Consider the following 20,119-nt stretch of genomic DNA (forward strand, 5'->3'; position numbering starts at 1 on the left):
TCTTGCAAACAGACTCTGGGTGCTAGATGTCACAGGCCACCACTTTACTTGCTTGGTGACTCAGCACTGGGAGGGACTCAGCACACGCTATGGGTCGCAACACAGAACCCGGGCCCAAAGACCCGCGTGTCACTCCGTCTCTGCTTGTGCTAAACGCCTGTGAACTTCCTCATTCCATCTTCCTGGGGTAAGTCACTGAGGGAGGCACTGTCACCATTCTGACAGGTGTTGGGTAATGAGCTGAAGGCACGTGGTCAGGAAGTGGCCGAGTCAAACCGAATCCGGCTCCTCAGACTCCATATTGAGTGTTTTGGGCAGGTTTCTCATGAAATTAATTCTCCATTTTTATTTATTTTTTTCTCCTGCTATGGGAAAAACACCTGAGAGATGCCAGAGGTGGGGGCCTGGGCCAGAGCCACTGACACTCTTTTGGGGACCCTCGTGGTCCTAATGAGATGAGCTGAGGGTTGTCCCGTTCTTGCCCAAGTCTGGCATGACAGGGCTGGAGGCAGTGACAGCTCAGACCGTGATGTCTAGCCCAAAAATGCAAAGGTCACTTATAAAGGAGGCAAAAGCTTTGATAGTGAAACCTGAACGAACGCGTCCTCACAGGAGCCGGCTGTGTGTCCTGGGGCCCTGCAGCCCCTTCCCCGGCGTCTGAAGTGGTGTCTTGCAAGCAGGTGCAGTGAGGACAGGGCTGAAGCCATGGGCGGCGTGTCCTCCAGCCGGCAGCCAGACGCTCTGAACCCTGCCCAGACACGGCTTGGGGGCAGGCCGCAGATGAAAGAGCCCCCTACATTCCTGCTGGTGACCCGCTGAAACGCATGCATTTCACATGCTTTTATGGCAACTGGGATTTTCTTCTCCAAGGAGCATTCCTGGGGGTTGGTGCAGGAGAAGGCAGGGCTTTCTTCGCCCCTCATGAATTGTTCTGGCTTGTAATCAGGCCATCTACACTAAACAGGGCAGAGGAGCCTAATAGGTCTTTCTAGAAGGGTGAAAGTTCTGACACTCTTTTGGGGACCCACTGGGGGGTTGCAGCTATCTGCTCCTTAAGCCTGTGGCTGGCTCGGCCAGCATCTGGGACGAACTGGAGACAAAGCTAGAGGCCAGAGCCTGGGGCATCCCTGAGGGACGCTTTCTCGGGTGGTTCAGAGACGGCAGCAAGCCAGGAAAAGGTTAAAACAAACATTTATTTAACAAATTATATTAAGAAGACAGACAATTACACAGTGAAACTTCCCTTTGCCAAGTACAAGAGTCACCTCAAATAAATACAGGCAGTGGACGCCGTCCCTGCGCGAGTGCACAGTGGCCTGTCCGAGGCCCCACACGGTGGCACGGCAGCTCACGCACCCTTTGCTGGGAGAACACTTGAGGGTCTCATGGTGGTGACAGCCGCAGCCACCACAGGGCTGCATTCAGAACAGGTGAAGAACGCTGGGCTGACCCAAGGGCCCAGGCGGCTGAGGGGGCGAGAGCGGGGGTGCCCGGCCTCCGCCAGGCCCCAGGGGTACAGTAGACAGTGAACCGAGTCAGATGAGCTCAGCTTTTGTGCACCTTGCAGGCATGCGGCTGCTTTATCAAGGCCCTTCTCTGCCCTCATGCGCAGGCTCCCTAGTTCTCAGAGGAGCTGCAGGCTGGGCTTCCCCACAAATGGCAAATGATGGGGCAGCCAGCAGACCCAGGGAGCCCTCGTCTGGGTAGAGTGAGCCGGGCAGGCGGGCTCAGGGCCGATGGCGCGGTGGTGTGGCGGCCCCAGCAGGACTGGTGGCAGCTGGGGTGTCCATTGCTGGACTTGAAACAGTAAGGTCATCGTGAGGCATGTGCTTATGTTGGGATGGCTGGCACCATGGGGCCAGATGGGACTTGGGTCCGAATCCTGTCTCTGCCACTTAACCAGCCTGTGCCTTTGGACAAATCTCAGATTCTCCATCTGTAACAAGGAACAAATAACATCCACTTCAGGGTATCTGTTTGTTTTCGGAGGGGCGTGACAGGAGACAACTGTGCTTAAGGTGCTGGCCTGGTGCCTGGCAAGTACGGTCTTATTCATGTTACTTGTCCCCTTGCTGCCTTTCTGAATGACACGAGGGGGGGACAGGTAGAGAAGCTGGCCCTCAACCAATGTCACTGGCTCCTCCCCACCTGCCACGCAATAATCAGGACGTCCCAACAGGGCGATGGGGGGCAGCTTGGGGTCTAACCTGCTATTTTGTCCCGCCTGCTGCCGCCAGGGTTCTCATCTCTCCAAGTAGAGAAGGACTGTGGCTGATATTAGTTCTTGGACTGGGGTGGGGAAGAAAGCCTTCTTGTGAATTTGCAAGTGAGCCTGGAGCAAGGTACTTACTCCTTACACCGTTGTGCCATTTCCAAGTCCTTTGGAGAGAGGTTTTGAATTTTTAGTGGGAAGAGAAGGCAAGGGGCTGCTGTGCTCTGGTTAGTCTTTTTGGGGGCGGCAGACAGCCGCTGCACTGGGGAGAGCTGGGGGCCGAGGGCGAGGCCGCTGCCCTTCACATTTCCAAGAGAAGCTGGTCCTTCCCTCCCCACCTGGCCAGAGGGTTCTTCCCAGAAAGAAACAAAAGGTCTCTCAAATCCTAGGTGTCAGTGAGAGCCCCACACAGGCAGGGTGTGTGCCCTTACACACACACACACACACACACACACACACACACCCCTAGCCTACTGTCACCCACACACTTGCTCATCCTCACGCCCCTCTCCCAAGGCAAAGACAGAGGGTTGGTTAGGAGCAGCCTAAAATCTACCACAGCCAACTTAACAGTCACCGCTGGGTTGTCTTAAGCTGCCGTTTATTGCCATGTTCACAGCCGATGTTACACCTCGGCTCAGCCTGCAATGCTGCGGAGGCCTCAGCTTGCCTGAGTCCACACAGGTTTGCCCTCCTGCAGGTGGCCTCCCGGGGATGTGAGTGAGTGGCTATGGACACCCTCCTTTCAGGGACAGCCACTCTCCCTACTGGGGCCATACCTTCTTGCTCCCTGACTAGGGTCCCACATCGTCATATTTGGACCTTCCAGAGCCCATCAGTCCTGCTGATTTCTGGTTGTCTGTCCAGGGAGAAGGGCTGTCGGGCGTTACCAGTCAGAAATAGTCACACAGGCGGGATGTGAAAAAAGGTCGGAGGAAAAAGTGCACAAACCAAATGAACAGAAGTCATCAGAGCTCTGCCCCCCAAGCCTGCTGGATGTCACCCCTCTCTGTTGGGACTTCAAGTTACACAGGTCACTTGGTTTTGAACCAGCCGTCCATCCAAAAAGCAGCAGTAGACACAGTTTCTCTGGGCCCACGGGCTCCCTCAATTCCCCAGAAACACAACGAGCTTATTTCAGTGGGTACATTTGGGACCAGTTGGTCAGCTCCCGCCTGGGTAAGCACCAATCCCTCACAGGGACCGCTGTCTCGACCTGAAGCCTCTTGGCCCTGGTGGGTTCCACAAACTGCCTTTTCCTGCCATCTTGCCGCATGGGAGGCACGGGAAGGCCAGTCTCACCAGGGACGTCCTCAGGTGTCGGGGAAGGTGGAGAAAGCGACCACCACCCTAATGCACAGAAATCAGGAGGTATCAAAATGAAGACCAAGGGGCGACCGAGGCAGGAGAACTGAGGCTCTGGAGACGGCAGGGCTGACGCAGGTCATGAGGTATTTTCTGCCCTGCCCCAGGTAGCCAGCAGCCACCCTCCTCACTGTGTTGGCTGGTTCCTCTTGCACCCCAGCCGCCCAGCTAACCACATGCCACCCTGGGAACTACAGAGAGGAGGGGCCAGTCTCCTGTGCTGCCTTCCTGGCGGGGGGACCTCCCTGCTCTCCATGGCCCACCCACATGCCAGCCTCCAGACACACATCAAACCTCCCATCCAAGACTCCAACCATCTGGTGACCACCAAGATGGGACACCGACATTCTGTGGAATCAGAACAACCCCCAACAGCCAGACAAGGCAGGCCACTGGGGCGAGTGCCCAAGCCTCAAGCAGGGGCAGCAACCCTGTTCTCATGGCAAACGTGCGTGGAGTTGAACTTGGCAGCCGGCACTGTGTCCGTTGGCCATTTGTGGCAGAAATGTCAGTTCTGGCCCCAGTTGGGTGACCTGGGTCAGATGGACTTTTCAAAACAACTGTTCCTGTTAGCAAAAGCCATCAAGACACAGCCTGGCTCTGAGAAGCTGGGTGACCACGCGTCCGTGTCCCTCTGGCGCTGGGTACTGGCTCACAGAGCCTCTTCACCTGACGCCCCAGGAGGGCCTGTTGCTGTGGTCACCGGATCAGGGCCCTGGGCCAAGGCAGTTGGCAGAGCTGTTGGCACGTGGGTGTTACAGAGACGAGCCCTTTGGGAGGAAGGGGATGACCACAGCATCCTGGGCGGCAAAACTCACATCCAAGCAAGAGCAGGTCGTTCTGCCCTCTCGCCCAGACGGCAAGTCCTCTCTGCGCCCACAGCCGGGGCGTGCTGCTCCCCGACGTCAGGACGTCCAGTGTGTGATCGAGTGATGAGTCCAAGCCAGGGAAATCCACAGTAGGGCAGGGACCCATGCGCGGGGCCACCTGGGCCATCAGCTTCTTCCTCCCGTGTTTCCTCAGGGTCTCCATGTAATGCTGGGGGCACTTGATGACACTGGCGTGAGGACTGCTCTGTGGCAGCCCCGGGTCTCGGGCCATCGGTGAGCCCTGGAGGGTCCTGTGCAAAGCCACTGCCCCCTCAAGGTCTCCCAGGAAGAAAGCAATGGCTTGGTGGCAGGCGACAATCAGTGAAGGGAGCCGATGGCGTCACTGGGCGGCCTGAGCAATTGTCTGGGGCCCTCAGGTGTGACTCCCGTGCTGGGTAGGGGTTTTTATAGGACGACTGGTCATCACACACATACGTTGGGAGCCGCTGGTCACTACAGCACACAGATTAGTTGAGGTTATGAACAGCGTCCCCAGGGAGGTGGGGTCATGTCAGGCAAGCCAGTGACTGAGGATGGAAGAGCTCAGCTGCCCGGAGCAGCCCCGCCGGGGTGCTCAGCCGTCTGGGCAGATGATGCGCCTTCTCCCCGCTGGTGGAGGCTGGGTCCTCAGGATTGGGGGATCTGCTGACACCGGGTGGGGCTGGGCGGGAGCCTGGCAGCGGCGCTCTGCTCCGTGCGAAAGCTGTACTCGTACTGCAGGAGGGACAGAGAAGCACAGTCAGCGCGTGAGGACACCAGGGAGGGCTACTCCACGCCTCAGGCCGAGCCCACACAGAGGCCCTGACGGCACCTCACTGGGCACCCCCGTGTGGAAATGGCTGCCCCGCAGGTGTGCACGGACTGTGCGTGTGAGCTGGGCAACTGCACGTGTGCAGACACGCCTCTGCAGGTAGCTGGCTAGTGTGACGATTTGTACCTTTCACAGTCTCTGCCCTGCCTCCCGCAAGGTGAGACCTCAGTACCAGCGGCAAACATGCTTGAGCTGACCGCGTGCCGGCTGCACGTCCAGCGCCTTCCTACCTCCCATGACCCAGCAGCCAGTCCTCATCGTCCTACGGTGACAGGAGTCGCACACTGGTAAGGGGCAGGTCTGGGACTCCACCCCAAACCTGACCAGAGGCTGGCTGCAGCCACCAGGCTAGGGGACCCTCTGACTTGCCGCTCCACTCAAGTGCCTCTGGAGCCCTTGATGAAAGACACTGGGCGACACAGGACATGGCCGCCCATGCTTTCCTCACTAAGTTCCCCGAACCACGCCCTGAAGGGCATGTGAACATGCTGCTAGCTGACGCGGACGGGGGCACCTTGAGGACAGCACCCACAGGCCGCCCGCCTGAGCAGGTGGCGTCCGGCGGAGCACACCTGTGCTCAGCTCGGCCTGCTGCCTGCACCGCGCCGCCGCTCGACCCTCACCCCTGAGGCCTGAGCTACCTAACCGATCCCCATCACGAAAACGAGTAAAGGCAGGTTCTGAGTCTGATGGAAATTCGGAGAAGGGGCAGTACCTCTGTTGGGGGGACGAGGGACCTGAAGTTTGCCTCGAAGGGCAGATGGCATCTCGACACCCATGTGTCGGGCAGGGCAGGCCATGCCAGGGAGAAGAGTGGGCAAAGGGGAGGTGTGGTGAGGAGTGTGGCCTGGGGGACTGCAGGCTACCCGGCTGGGCAGTGGGCACTGCAGGCCTGAGGCAGGGGCCAGGAGTCACGTGGGGGAAACAGCCTGGAACTCCACGCCAAGGCATCCATGTGGTCCTATGGGTTTTAGGACTGAGAAGCTTAGATTAGGTCAGTGGTTGTTAAACATTTAAAATAGTATTTGAAACCTTTTCAGCAGAATTGTAATAAAAAGGGCTCCCCTACGTAAAGCAGCAAAGTGGAGCTGCTTAGTTGCACTCGGCCACCACCTGAAGCCATCTCCTCGGGGGGTGTGGGGAGGCAGGCTGTTAGGAAGATGGTAGAACTATTCCAGCAGGAGGGCAACTACCAGGCGCCCCCTATGGGGAGGGCTGCAGACCGCAACCCTGGGCTCCGGATGCCTCTGCCCACCCCCTCCTGCCAGGTGTGCTGGCAAGGCCTGCCCAGCACTCCGCTTCCAAAGTGGGCTGCCCGCAGCAAGGAGGCACTTCCGGGGCCACGCTGACAGGACAACAGCTAAGGGTTGAAGGGTTTCAAGCTTATCTATGTCTTGAGCTCCCTCTGCCTGCCAGTCCCACAGGACTGAGCCAGGATAGGCAGAAAGATCGGGGCTGGGGTTCAGTACGGGGGTGAGGCCTGGATGGGTCCCTTCTATGTGTGAATAGCAGAAGGCAGCAGCCTCAAGCAGCTGCTGGAGCCACAAGGCCCAGTGAGGCTGATGATAGGACTGGGGTCCTCACAAACAGTATCTGTTTCCAGAAGGGGTGGAGAGGGAAGGCCTTGATGTTGCAGGGTGACCTCAGGCAGGTCTTTTCTACTCTCTGAACCTCAGTGAACTCACCTCTAAAGTAGGGTCACATCAAGAAATCAGTGTTGGTAGGGATGTGGAGAAAGGGGAACTCGCACACACTATTGGTGGGATTGTAAATTTGTGCAGAGAAAACAGTATGGTCCTTAAAAATTAAAAATAGAACTACCTTATGACCCAGCAATTCCACTTCTGGGTATTATCTGAAGGAAACAAAAACACAAACTTGAAAAGATACCTGCACCCTATGTGCACTGCAGTATTATTCACAATGGCAAAGACAAGGCAACAGTGTCCAGGATGATGAGAGGATAAAGAAGACGTGGCACATATACACAGGGGCATATTACTCAGCCATAGAAAGAAGGAAGTCTTGTCATTTGCGTTAATACAGATGGACCTTGAGGGTATTATGATGAGGGAAATACTTAAGTCAGACGGAGAAAGACAAATACCATATGATCTTACTTAGATATAAAATATAAAAAAACAAAAGACACAAAAAACACAACCAAGTTCATAGATACAGAGAACAGACTGGAGGTCGCCAGAGGCAAGGGGTAGGGGGTGGACGAATGGGTGATGGAGGCCAAAAGGTACAAACTTCAAGGTATAAAATAAGCAAATCATGGGGAGATAATGTACAGCATGGTGACTACAGTTAATAATACTATATTGCATATTTGAAAGTTGCTAAATCTTAAGTTCTCATCACAAGAAAAAAAATTCTGTAACTATGGTGACGAATGTTAACTAGAGCGATCATTTTGTAGTATACACAAATGTTGAATCATTATGTTGTATACCTGAAACTAATATAATGTATGTCAATTATACCGCAATTAAAAAAAACCAAAAACAAAAAACTAAAACGGAGATTCTCCTCCCAGGGCCCCCTGAGGGGGGGACGAGCTCCAGCAGGTTAAGGACCCACACACCCCTGGCCTTAGGCAAGCACTCACTGCTCATTTAATGGTTACTTGGGAGAATTAAAGCTGCCCCCAGCCGGCTCACTTTCCTGCTCTCTAGTGACCAGGGCACAGGCCAGGGCTTGGGGACTCCAGTCCCAGGGGGCTGGCAGAGCAGTGCAGCTCCAAAGTAGGCGGCCTTCCGGAAAAGTCCTGGACAATACCGCCACCTGGTGGCTGCTCTGGGGCATCACAGCAGAAACCTGGCTACTTCACTGGCTCCATCAGCACCCACCCCATCCACCCTGTTCTGAAAGCCCCACGAGTGTGTCAGGGCAGGGTACACCTGGGCAGGGCACCCTGGGGCCTCAAATGGGCAACACAGGAGGGAGAGAAGGCTGGGGGAGAGCAGATGAGAGGATTTCTGCCAGAGGCTGAGGGTGGTCACCAAGGAGTACCCAGGGGGACCCAAGGCTGGGGAGACGTGGAACCAGGGATAAAGGGATGGAAATTGGAAGCACTTGGGAAGTAGGGTAGCTGGAGTGACAGATGTGGAGATGTTTCAAGAAAAGCACACAAGGTCAGAAGACAAGAGGTCGGGCCTGGCACTTAGGGTGAGGACCAGAGGGATGGGCCTGGGAGCAGAGGGAGGACCCAGGACCTCAGCAGGAGCAGTTCTGGGTGGGTGAAGGTTCCAGAGAGAGGATGGAACCTAGGGCAGGAAATGCAGGCCTGAAAGAAGCTGTCAACAGCAGGCTGATAGATCCCCTGGGGTCCTGTTAAAATGCATTTTCTGACTCAGGTCTTGGAAGGGGCTCAAGATTCTGAATTTTCAACCAACTTCCAGGTGACATGCTGCTGCTGCTCTGGGGACCAGTTTGGTTCTGTGGCCCAATCAATGGGACCTGGGAGCAGATGTGGAAGGGAGTGAGCAGAAAGTGAAGGGCAGGGGTGGGGAGGTGGCCAGGGTGCATCACTTTGGCTGTTCTGAGAGCACGTCTGGAGCAGCAGAGGTGAGGCACCTCTGAAATGAGGGAGCAAGTCCAGGGCCAGGCCCCCAAACCATTGTGGGCTGTGTCACGTCTCCTTTGGAGGCTTTGCTGTGTCCTGCTATGTAGGGCTCTGGGCCAGGTTCCTGGGGGCCGTGGGGAGTACATGGGGGGGGGTGTCAGGCTTCCTTGATTTGTTGGGGGCTTGTCTGTACAGAGAGCCCATGAAGGGAGATGGTGGTGGTAGCTCCCAGATGGCCACAGCCAGAAGCCCGGGTCTTCTGCAGACCTGGGTGCTGGCAGGAGTGGGCCCAGAAAAGGGCGCTGGGCTTTCTGGATGGCAGGCTGGGCAGGAGACGGAGGGGGAACAGGGCATTTCCTAGCCTGGGCAAGCAAGGGGCTGACCAGGGATTGGGGGGAGGTGTGAGGCCAGCCTTTGTGGCCAGGAGTAGGGACAGGGTCACTGAGGAAGGGGGGCCTTCGACGGGCCTTCAAGGCTGAACTGCTAAATTCCTATTTCTCTCACAGCCTGGGACAGAGGGAGCCAGGGAGAAGTCACAGAACACACATGGCCTTTTCCTGACTCTCAGCCCGAGGAACCACCGCCCCCTGGAAAGGGCCAGGCACCCGCAGCGCACAGATTGCTGTCCCCTCCGCCCCCGCCCTTGGATTTTTCCCTTTTTAGGTTATATTGGCTGGAGAAAAGCATGACTCCCCCCTCTTGTTTTCTCTAACTCCCCAAATGAAATTTCAACATATGTCCCCCGACATAATCCCCCTTAGGCTGCGGATAACCCTTCCCACAGACCTGTCCTCTGCCCGGATTGCTGGCCCCGAAGTGTTTGCCCAAGAGACTAGGGCCGCTTCTGGAAGCCCTTTCACTCCCTTGGGCAAACAGTGAGTACCTTTGAAGGTGGATTTGGGACCATATCTGTTTACTCAAGACATTAGTCTCTTGCATAAGGAAAACCTGCACTCGCGTACAAACAGCAAATCCTTTTTGAATTAAAAAATTTTTCAATTAAAAAGCATTTGGGTTCCAGCGCGGAACCCAGCTGAGTGGCACCGGCCCTCGGCGCCCTCTGGTGGGCACAGGCCGTCATCACAGAAGCCTGGCCTGGGCGGCCTTTCCAGGAAAGAGACATCACTGTCAGGGGCTCCCTCTGGGGTTTTCCCAGGGGCTTGGGGATGGGTGCCTGTGGCGAGGAGACCCTACAACTGACACCTTGCAACTGTCGCATCAGACCTCTTGAACCACAGTGTGCAAGTGCCAACATCCAAGAGCCTTTCATCAGTTGGGGCCAGTGTCCTGGCAGTGGGAGATGCTGACCATGGCTTTCAGCTGCACCTTGGAGGCCGAGTCACGTTATCCCAACCTCAGTGGCAAAACGGTGACGATCAAACACCGTCCCCACCCCCACCAGGCCCAGTCACAAGGGTGTTGTAGGAGTCACCTAAGACAATTCATGTGAGGCACCTTGAGACTGAAAAAAACCAGTCTCGATGCATCAGAACCAAGGGTTTTAACCAAAGGCAGGGATGCCTGGGCCCTGCCCTGGGTGGGGGTGGCCTGGTCTAACTGGCACGGCGGGGCAGGCATCAGCGTTTGCCTGAAAACTTTCACCAAATACAATGGACGGAAACAGACAAGCCTTTGCCCTCCCATCCCTACTTCACTAGTCCAGTGACCAAATCCATCAGATGCCCCAACGAGAAAGGAGGGCGGTAAGAGATTGTTTCCTGCACCCATGCTTTCAGAGGCGGAAGCTGAGGCCAGGGGAGGCCTCAGACGTCCCAAGGTCACAGAGGGAGCCAGCGCAGGGCTGCACTGGGCCCACGGGCTCAGCACTGGCTCAGCAACAGGCATCAGGCAAGTGTGTGCATCGCCCTGTCAAGCAGGTGCAATTTGGAGGCAGGGGCAGAATGACAGATGTGTGCCAACACAGACTGGCACTTCGGTGGGTCACAGAAGAGCCTGGAAGGGCGAGGCAAGAGCAGGCCTGTAGAGGCCCACACTGGGCCTCAGGGGCCCAGCCAGGTGAGGACAGGTGGAGGGGTAAGACTCAGGCCAATGAGAAGAGCCTGATTCAGGCGTTGATTGACACTGAAGGGTGGGCTCCGACAGTCATGGAGGGTCCCCGCACAGTCAGAGGGAGGTGGGCGAGGCTCTGAGCAGTGGCCCCGCCTACCCCATAGCCTGCCTCTCCCAAGCCTGCCCTGCTTGGCACCTGCTCTGGCCCCCCATGACACCTGCTCTGCTCACCACCCGTGGTTCAAACTCCTCTGGGAATCGTGCCTACAGGCCGCTTCCTCTCCTCACTCGAGGGCTCTGTGTCCTTCCACCCGTCTCTGAAGCCTGGCTGCTGGAACTCAGGCCCCTGGGGGAGGAAAGAGGCAGGTGGCCCTGTGAGGAGTGGGCTTAGAAGGGCCCCAGGCCACCACTGTGCAGGCCAACTCCACATGCTGGGGGAGGGGCCGTCCAGCAGATTTCGAATACATCCACCCTCTGAAACCACAAGCTCCTGAAGGGAGACTGAGGACCACAGGGGGGGACAAGCCTGGGGCACATGACACCTGTGGTCTGAGTCGTCTTGTGCTTTCCCGTGGGAATCCTTTTTCATACTTGGCTTATGAGTCCACAAAGACACCTGAACAATTGGGAAAGGACGAAAACACCGGGGGCCTGACACACATGTAGAACCTCTTTGCTTGGAGGAGGGCTCTCGGAGCCAGAACTGCCCTCCCTCTCCCTCAAGGAGGTTCTAGAATTCCCCTGAGCTCAGGAGGATGCCTTGTGCAACTCATTTGGTGAGAATGGGCCTGAAGCTCAAGGCTCGTGGATGACAGCCCATGACCCCTGTGGTCACTAACAAGGTGACAGCGGTGGCAGAAACCTCTAGGTCCTGAGTCAGAGTGTCAGGACCAGATCCTCACGCCCTGTGAAGCTGGTACTGCTCTCCTTCTCACTACAGGTGAGCAAACCGGGGCTGAGAAGCTGAGCGGCCTGACCAAGGCCTCCAGGTGTTGGGACACAGCTGGGAGGCACCTTTAACCACCAGTCAGTAAGGATGCTCCCGCTTGTCCCATAATGCCACCACAGAGGGACCAGGCGGCTCCCACACACCCTTTGGGAAGCCCCTTCTGCTGCTGTGCTGGCTCTCCCGCTTGGGTTCATGAGCTGTAATCTGAGCAGCAGCCCAGGGGTCGTGAGCCCGGAGCCCCGCCCAGGCCCACTGCTGGGTCTCACCCTAAGTGAGGGGTTGAACAAAGGCCCTTCTGAGGCCCACCTGCCAGGGGCAGGAACCACGTCTCTCTGGGCACAGCCCCTGGCATGGAGCGGGCCCAGAGAAGGGCTCCCGAGCAGCTGCTGCATGAGTGCAGGACCATTGCCGATTCACTCAATACTGAGGCACCCACGTCATTTTGTCCATCCTCATCAGTGCACCCCCCCTTTCCTGCTCTAAACCTGGTACTCCCAGGAGGGATGGTGACACCTGCTGCCCCACTCTCAGGGCATCCTCGGCTTACCTGGGATTTGGATGGAGCATCAGGGAGTGGTGACATGACTCCTACGTCCACACCCTGTGGCAGAGCCCCCTCCTTGTCCCTGGAGGTGGGAATGACTTCTGCAGAAACCTTTCCTGTGCATGGTTTCTAGAATCCCCCTGCTAACCACTGTTTCCTAAATGTGCAGGGGCCAGTCCCCTCTTTGTGTCTTTCCTCATGCTGTTCCCTCAGGGGCACTCTTCCTGCACTGAGTAGCTAGGCCCTATTGTCCCTTAAGGCCCAGCTAAGGGGCACTTGTTCTGGGAAGTGGTCCACCTCCCTAATGACCCCCCCCCCGGGAGAATTAATCACAATTCCCTCTGGGTCCCAATAGCACTTTCCAGATCCTCCTCAAGTGCAGGGTAGGGAAGGGGTTTAGCCATTTCTGTAGCTCCAGAGCCTGGCAGAGGTTGTGGCCCAGAAGAGATAGATGAATGAATAAACGAATGAATGGATGGGTGGATGGACGGTGCAGGATAGGTGGAGGGGTGAGTGGATGGAAGAGTGAAGGGACAGGTCAGGCTCCGAGCATCGCTTAATGCAAAGGGGAGAAGGTGGCTAACGTAGCGACTCAGTTCTTAGGCAGGTGGGAGGTCATCCTAGTTCTCAGTCTTTTGCAGAAGCAGCAGTGTGTCCGTCCAGCCCTGGGTCCCCTGAATTCACACAGCGCTCTGTGCAGGACAGTGTGATTGCCTCTATCCTGGGTCCTTAACTCATGCATGTAAAGTACTGAGTCCGGGGCTCGTCCACGCCACCCCGAGAATGGTGAAATTATGAGTCTAGGTGTGATTTGTATTAGTGTCTCTCTGTACAGACCGTGTGCAAGCTGGAGGGTCACACTTTGTTGGACTGAGTGGTGTTTAAAAATAGTTATAAACATTGAAAAGTTTAGAGACTGTGCATAAAATACTAACATTTTCCAGCTTTTATTTAAAAAGCAGGGAGATACGGCACTTCTGGGCCTTCATTCTTACACAGCAACCACCGGCCTCGCACAAGTACACCGAGGCTGCCGTCTTTACAGAGGCTCCCTGGTTAGCCACAGTCCCCACCCCTCCCTATCAATTGCCCAACCAGGCTGAGTGCCAACTGCCATTTTATTACTGCGATTGTATTTTGTGTGTGAATGTGTGAGGTGAGGTAGACCAGGTAAGCAAGACAGTGACATCTTTCTTGTACCCATGGCTATTAGAAGTAGGAAAATGAAAGACAGGCTGAGGAGGCAACACATTTTAAGGGAAATGGGGCACAGCACCTGGTAGCATTTATCTTGACTTCAGTTTTGCATGAGCAGCTATACACCTCATGATGGTGTCCAGGACTGAAGACTGCTGCGTGACTGACAAGGATCCAGAAGGTGTCTTGCTATCCCTGGCCCCTCCCTATTGCAGGGTTGGCCGGTCCTGTGGGCACCTGCGTGTCCAGCCTGTCTGCTCTGTGTGAGGGCTCTGGGCAGGGCTGGGGACTGATGGATGCCTTTGCTGCTAAAACATTTCTTTGTCCGTAAAACAGCGTGGGGCTCACCCCTCCCTGAGTCAGCATTTCAGAACTTCCCTGAATATCACCTTAAAGAATGGATATTTGCATTTTCCCTCTCCCAGCTTAGGTGCAGAAAATACTTAAAACAACACCACTTCCTGGCACTGATTTCTGGGTGGAAAATCAGAAGCTGCAGGGTCACTCTGGGAAGGTGCCCTCCCCATTCTTTATCTCACCTTGATGCTTAGTTTTTACCTACATGCCAGGTAACCTTCTAAGAGTTCCATTTTGGGGAATATTGCTTTAAAAACTGGGGGATGAATGTTCCGAAAACTATAAGAATAGAAAAACCCTTTTATGAAGGACTTGCCTAAGGCCGAGTATTTATCTTAACTTCAGTTTTGCATGAGCAGGTATACACCTCATGATGGTGTCCAGGCCAGGTAATTCTGTCTGCCAAACATCCTCTTTGCCTCAGCTTCATTTCCACGGGCCCAGCCTGGTTCTCTCATTTGTATGATGAATGCCCTAGGCCACTGTGGGAGCAACCTGTGTGGTGGCTGCCGCTTGGCCGACGTCGCTGCTGACAGAACCAAAAAGCGTGGATGGGAGCGGGGCCTCTGAGACTCTCAGAATTAGGAACTCTATTAATATAATCTCCCCTAGTAATATGTCTGTGGAGGAAAAATACGATCATCTCAATAGATGATTAAAAGACATTTATCAAAAGCCACCATCCACTCCTGATAAAAACATTTAGGAAAAGAAAGATCGATGGCTAATTCTTTAACATGATAAAAAAAAAAAAGAGGCACGTCTATATATAGCAAGCCAAAATGTAGCATTATGGGTTAATAGCGAAATTAGAAACTTCCATTAAAAACATGGATAAGACAAGGAGGCCCAGTGACCTGAAAGTGCTGGCCAGGCGCAGGCACCAGTAAGAGGGACAAACACTGGAAAAAAGGAGGCTGGCATCGGTGTCTGCAGATGGCACAACTGCCTGCCTGGGAAATAGAAGAAAAGCAACTGAAAAATCTGTCAGAAACAATAAATCAGTGAGAGAGCCAACTCCAAAAATAAAATGCAAAAGTCAACAGATTCTTGATATATAAATGACAGAAAATAAAATGGAAGAAAAGATTCCATTTACAAGAGCCACAAAAACATAAAACACCTAGGAATAACCTAAAAAAAAAAGTGCAGGATCTCTACAAAGAACACCAACCCATTCTGCTGAGTGACATAAACAAAGACCCTTCATCTAAAATGCCAATCAGTTCCCTATTAACCTATATGCGCAACACAGTTACAATAAACATCTAAAATGGAATTTCTGGAACCCTCTTCCCCCAAAAAAGATTCTAAAGTTCAGCTGGAAGAATAATCATGTGACTATAATTAGAAAAATTTGGGGGGAAAGGAAGAATCCTTTTGCTGCTAAGAACCCTATCATATAATAAAGCTTATTATAAACCTGTGAATCAAAACAATGTGGTAATAACAAAAAGAGCAGAGTCAAGAAAAATGTCCATTGATCTACTTACATATGGAACTACACCATCCTGCGCCACTTAACAATTGGAAGACATTCTGAGAAACGAGTCACTGGGTGATTTCATTGTGCGAACATCATGGAGTGCCACTCAAACCTAGATGGTACAGCCTGCTACACACCTAGGCTGCATGGTACAGCCTACTGCTCCTCGGCTACAAGTCTATACAGCACATTACTGTACAAAACAGCACGAGATTAAATTAAACACAAGAGAAAATGATGCAATCAAGAGACACGGTAAACCTGAGCTGTATGAGGAAGCTGGTATAACACAGCACACTGTTTGACAGCAAACTTCATAAGTAGAAAGAGCACACGCTAAAATAACGATTAGTAGTAAATACGCAAAGCAGTAACACAATCACTTATTATCATTACCAAGCCCTATGCACTGCACAGAACTGTATGTGCTGCACGTTTATACGACCGACCGTCAGAGCGGTAGGTTAGCTTACACAGCATCACCACAGACACGTGACTGATGCCTTGTGCTATGACTTAGGACAGCTATGACGTCACTGCGCCGATAGGAATTTGTCAGCTCTGTTATAATCTATGGGACCATCGTTGTATATGTGGCCTGCCGTTGACCAGGAAGTCATTATGTGGTGCGTGGCTGTATATGATAAAGGTAGCATTTAAAATTCACTGAAGAAAGTATCAATGTTAAGAAGACAGGCTGATACTTTAGGATAAAATAAATATAGTTCTAGTTCCTACCTTCTAATAAATTTGAGATGGATTAAGTAATTAAAACAAATTTAATATTTTAACATATTAAAATACAGAAAGGTAGGAGAAAATAGGAATGAATATTTTCTTTCATCTTTTAAGTATGATACGAAGCCCAAAATGAACAAAACTGCCCATGAAAATTTTTAAGCTGTTGTAAAACTGGAACACATCATTAACAAGGTGAAAAGCCATTGGTTAGTGCGTGTATGTGTTTGCATTTGAATATGGGACACAGAGAAGATTGTTATAAAGAGCATAAAGAACAATTAAAAATGAATAAAAAAGCTAAGGAAGCCAATAGAAGAAATTGGGCAAAGGGCACAAACATAAGAGATTCACAAAAGAAATACAAAAGGACAAAGCATATGAAAAGACGTTACCTTTAAATACCAGGGAAGCTTAGCCAGAGTGAGGAGGTGGGAAATAGGTGTCCTCACATGCGGAAGGTTGGGAGTGTTATGTAGGCACACCTTTTTTTGGAAGGCAAAATGGTATAATAATATTTTTTTAAAGAAAGACCCAGCGGAGCAAAGACACATGTACAAGGAAATATACTGCAGCAGTGTAATAAGGAGTAACTGGAAACAACTCAAAAGTCAATCAATAGTGGATTGCTTAGTAAATTATAGCCTAATCATAAACGGGAACAGCGTCTAAGTCATCAAAAGGAATAGATCAGTGCGAACTGACATGGAAGGACGTGCAAGATATACTGGTAAGTGCAGAAGTAAGGTACAGATTATGTATGGTGTGAGCTGTGAAACGTTTGTTTGGACGTGTGTGTGCGTGTGTGTGTGTGTCCCAGGAGTGGACAGTGGGGAGCTTGCACATTTCTGAAATGTCTGCATTTTTATAAACATGTACAACCTTTGAACTCAGGGGGGAAACACTAAATATTAAAAAAAAAACACTGATTCTGATTGGCAGGGTAGCTGCTTAAGATGACAAACTGCCCAAGAGATCTGCCACAACTTACAGGGAGAGGACTAATCTTGTCGGTGGCATAAATGGTGGCCCCTAAGCTGTGGTCAGACTCCTGAAGAGCGTCTGGATGAAATGGGGGCCCCAAAGCTACTTCCCATATTTAAAAATCAGGTTAACACTTCTTTTGTTCCTTCAGAAAGGCCATCCATAAAAGTAATTCACTAGGTTTCTCTGTTTTTGACTGAAATTATCTCAACGTTGTGTTAGCTCTGTAAGAATCTGGATGTCTTTCAGCAATATAAAGAAGGGAAGCACAACGGGTTAACTTCTATTTATTTAACTAACTTTTACTTAATAAGCTAAGCATGCAGATTTCTTTCCTAAAACATTTCAGCTTCCTTACTGAAAAATAAAGATAAAGGGGTCTGGGTGGTGAAAATAAATCTCACAGGTAGGGAGAAAGCAGCTTATTTCCTGTTGCAGTTTACAATCTGACCACTAGATGGTGCAAAGGGACCGCACTTTTGGTGACAACTCCCTCTATACAATTCTTTAACGGTAATAAGCACAATGAAAGCTTTCCAAAAGTCGAGAGAATGAACAATTGTGCTGGGATATGAACATTTTGCTTTTATAAAATTGGGACTCTGCCATTTCATTACTGATACAAAAATCTTCTGCCTTACTTTCTTCCCACATATGCAGGTCCCAAATCCACTCTAATCTTATATATTTGAAGGGGCCTGCAGAAAGCAGCCCATGAAAAGCGGATGTCCAAAAGTTGAATTCAAAAATTCTTTTTACCTCGAGCTGCCAAATGTGTTTCCATTTATTTCACCTCAATGCCGTGACGTAAATGCTAGTGGAATCGGCCCCAAGCTAAATAAGCAATAAGCCCCATTTTTCAACACACAAACACATAAAGATGTCAGCTCAAACTGTTTACTAATTAACACTTAAAAAGACACAAATTAGATATGCGTGGCTAAGAGCAATTATAATCAAGACGAATTTCTCTAGTCATTTGGGAACTGAAAAAAATGCCTAATTGCTGGAACCAATGTTTTAAAAACTGAAATCACGCCAGTTAGCAAATATGTTCATTTAAAGAACATTCCACGTGACTACACTCTTGAGGATTGACTACAAACATGAGAACAAGGAAAATATTTAGGTATAAAATTAAAATTTTAAGCTTCCTTAGATTTATAACTTCTTCATTAAATACGTCTGCAAACAGCAGCCCATAAAAACCTGTAGCAATTAAGTGGTTAAATGAACTGCCTCCCTTGTCAATTTTAAGGGAGTGATTAATATTAGATCGTCCGTTTACTAATTAGACTCTCCCTTGTCTTTCAGCTTTAAAGTCGAGTGAAAATGGAGGCTGTCTGTTCCACCAGCAAGCGGGGTAGGCTAATGACACTTCCCTTGCTAGGTCTGAGCGCGGCACCCACTGAAGGGAGGTGAGCATGGTGGTTTTCCGCGGGGGGTGGGCAGCCGGTGCGGAAATGGCTGTGCAGGACCTAGAAGGCACTCTGGGTGCCGTTTCATCACAGGAGTTGTTGGCTCCTGTTTTTAAAAGGCTTGCGGGTTGTTATGCACTCAGCATGAGATCTACCACCAGCAAGGCCACTGTCATTCTTTGAGACAAGGGACAGCGATCTGTAAGGGAGGCAGGGTGGGGTGGTGGGCAGGAAGGAGGGTAAACAGGCCCCTGTAAAGGTGAGGAGACGCGGGGATTCTTGCAGAAGCTGCGGCCTGGACTGTGGGGATGGCGAGCTCCCTTCCTGGCTGCGAGGGGGAATCCATCACGCGGAGAAATGCGGCGACTGCTTACAAGGGAAATAAAGAGCGGCAGAGACGGAGAATATTTATATGACCATCTCCTTACTCGGAGAGAAGATGCTTCATCACAGGGGTCGGCTGCAAAATTACACTTTCCCCGACTCCTGAGCAGAGAGAGCCTTTTGTTTGGGCAACCGGGAGGAAAATATGGCCTTCACGGGGACACAGCCCCAGGAGCACCGCCACCCGCAGAGCCAAACCGGCGGCTGCCCAGCCCCCAAAGGGGGCGGGGCCAGAAAACCTCCCCAGAGCTGCCCCAGGGACACTGGCTAGCCCCCTGGTCGCCTCCCTATGGGGAGAAGAGCAAAATCTCACTTTCTCAAGCCTGGGACTAATTTTTCTCAGTAAAGCCCCTGCTCTGAGCCGCGGATGGACATGGGAGGCAGGGGTCATGGCTGCAAGAAGACGGAGCCAGGTGGATGGGGGCCGCTACCACTGTCGAGAGCCAGGCACGGTCAAGTTTGAACTTACTAACCATGGCTTCCCTCATTTTCAACAACCCACACCACCTGAGATTATTTCTGAGTTGTGAGAGGTTTCGCCTTTCCAGTGATTTTTTTTTCCCTTCAAAATCTGTTGGATAGCATGTACATTGATTTTAATCATGATCTTAAAACATGACCTTAAACATGACCTTACTTGGCTACTTCATGAAACTTAACCGAGTGCTGCCTAGGCCACATCTACTGGGGAAATCCTACGACCCGTGGAGCAGCGCTTGGACCTGGGGGTGGGGTCACAGGCCTGCTTGAGGAGGTGGAAGCCAGGGCACCTGCCCAGCGTGGAACTCTGGCGGCAGACTTGGCATGCCACCCCAGCCTCCAGACTGGAAAACTGCCCTCTCCACAGCACCACGTTGCCTCCACTGTCTACAGCCCACACTGTCCCTGCAAACACCTGGTGTCTAAGTGCCTGACGTGGCAGGTGGCTCTGCGCCACGTGCCAGCCACACTGCCAGCGAGCCTTGGCCTCTCTTCCTGCTGCCAGGGCTTAGCCTCACACGCTTCCTGGAGCTCGTCAGGGTTCTGTGGGGCTGGAGGGGCACTGCCCACCCACAACTGGGGTGAGACCTCCTCTCTCTCTGTTATCAGTGGCAGGAAATTCTGGGCGTGACAAGCTGTGGGTCCCTGCTGCGGTGGGGGCACCTGGGACAGCTCTCCTGGGCTGGCTGCTGGAGTTCCCACTGGTCTCAAACTACCGAGCTCAAGGCTGACAGGGTGATAGGC

The 20,119-nt window shown here is 52.4% G+C and overlaps 1 protein-coding gene and 1 long non-coding RNA gene across 9 annotated transcripts in view; one reads left to right on the top strand and one right to left on the bottom strand.

The window, feature by feature from the left end:
- LOC141571187 (uncharacterized) overlaps nt 1-20,119 on the top strand; it is a 47,560-nt gene that overhangs the window by 24,296 nt on the left and 3,145 nt on the right. For 2 of the 3 annotated variants that reach the window (XR_016019378.1, XR_016019377.1), the window contains exons 1-2: nt 16,703-16,839; nt 18,408-18,511. This is a non-coding gene — a long non-coding RNA (uncharacterized LOC141571187). Of the gene's footprint in view, nt 1-16,702; nt 16,840-18,407; nt 18,512-20,119 lie in introns of those variants that run through there. The other variant, XR_016019379.1, reaches the window with a different exon arrangement.
- Nucleotides 1-20,119, bottom strand: part of MVB12B (multivesicular body subunit 12B) — a 182,806-nt gene that overhangs the window by 12,475 nt on the left and 150,212 nt on the right. For 5 of the 6 annotated variants that reach the window (XM_074331027.2, XM_074331026.2, XM_074331023.2 and 2 more), the window contains one exon: nt 1,175-5,160. The exons of the other annotated variant lie outside the window; for it this stretch is intronic. In XM_074331027.2, the coding sequence (XP_074187128.1) occupies nt 5,074-5,160 (87 nt within the window). In that variant the 3' untranslated portion in view covers nt 1,175-5,073. Of the gene's footprint in view, nt 1-1,174; nt 5,161-20,119 lie in introns of those variants that run through there. 6 annotated transcript variants of the gene reach the window in all.

Source organism: Rhinolophus sinicus, chromosome 16, assembly GCF_057876585.1.
Source record: "Rhinolophus sinicus isolate RSI-liver-muscle chromosome 16, RSI-T2T, whole genome shotgun sequence".
NCBI classification, from domain to species: Eukaryota; Metazoa; Chordata; class Mammalia; order Chiroptera; family Rhinolophidae; genus Rhinolophus; species Rhinolophus sinicus.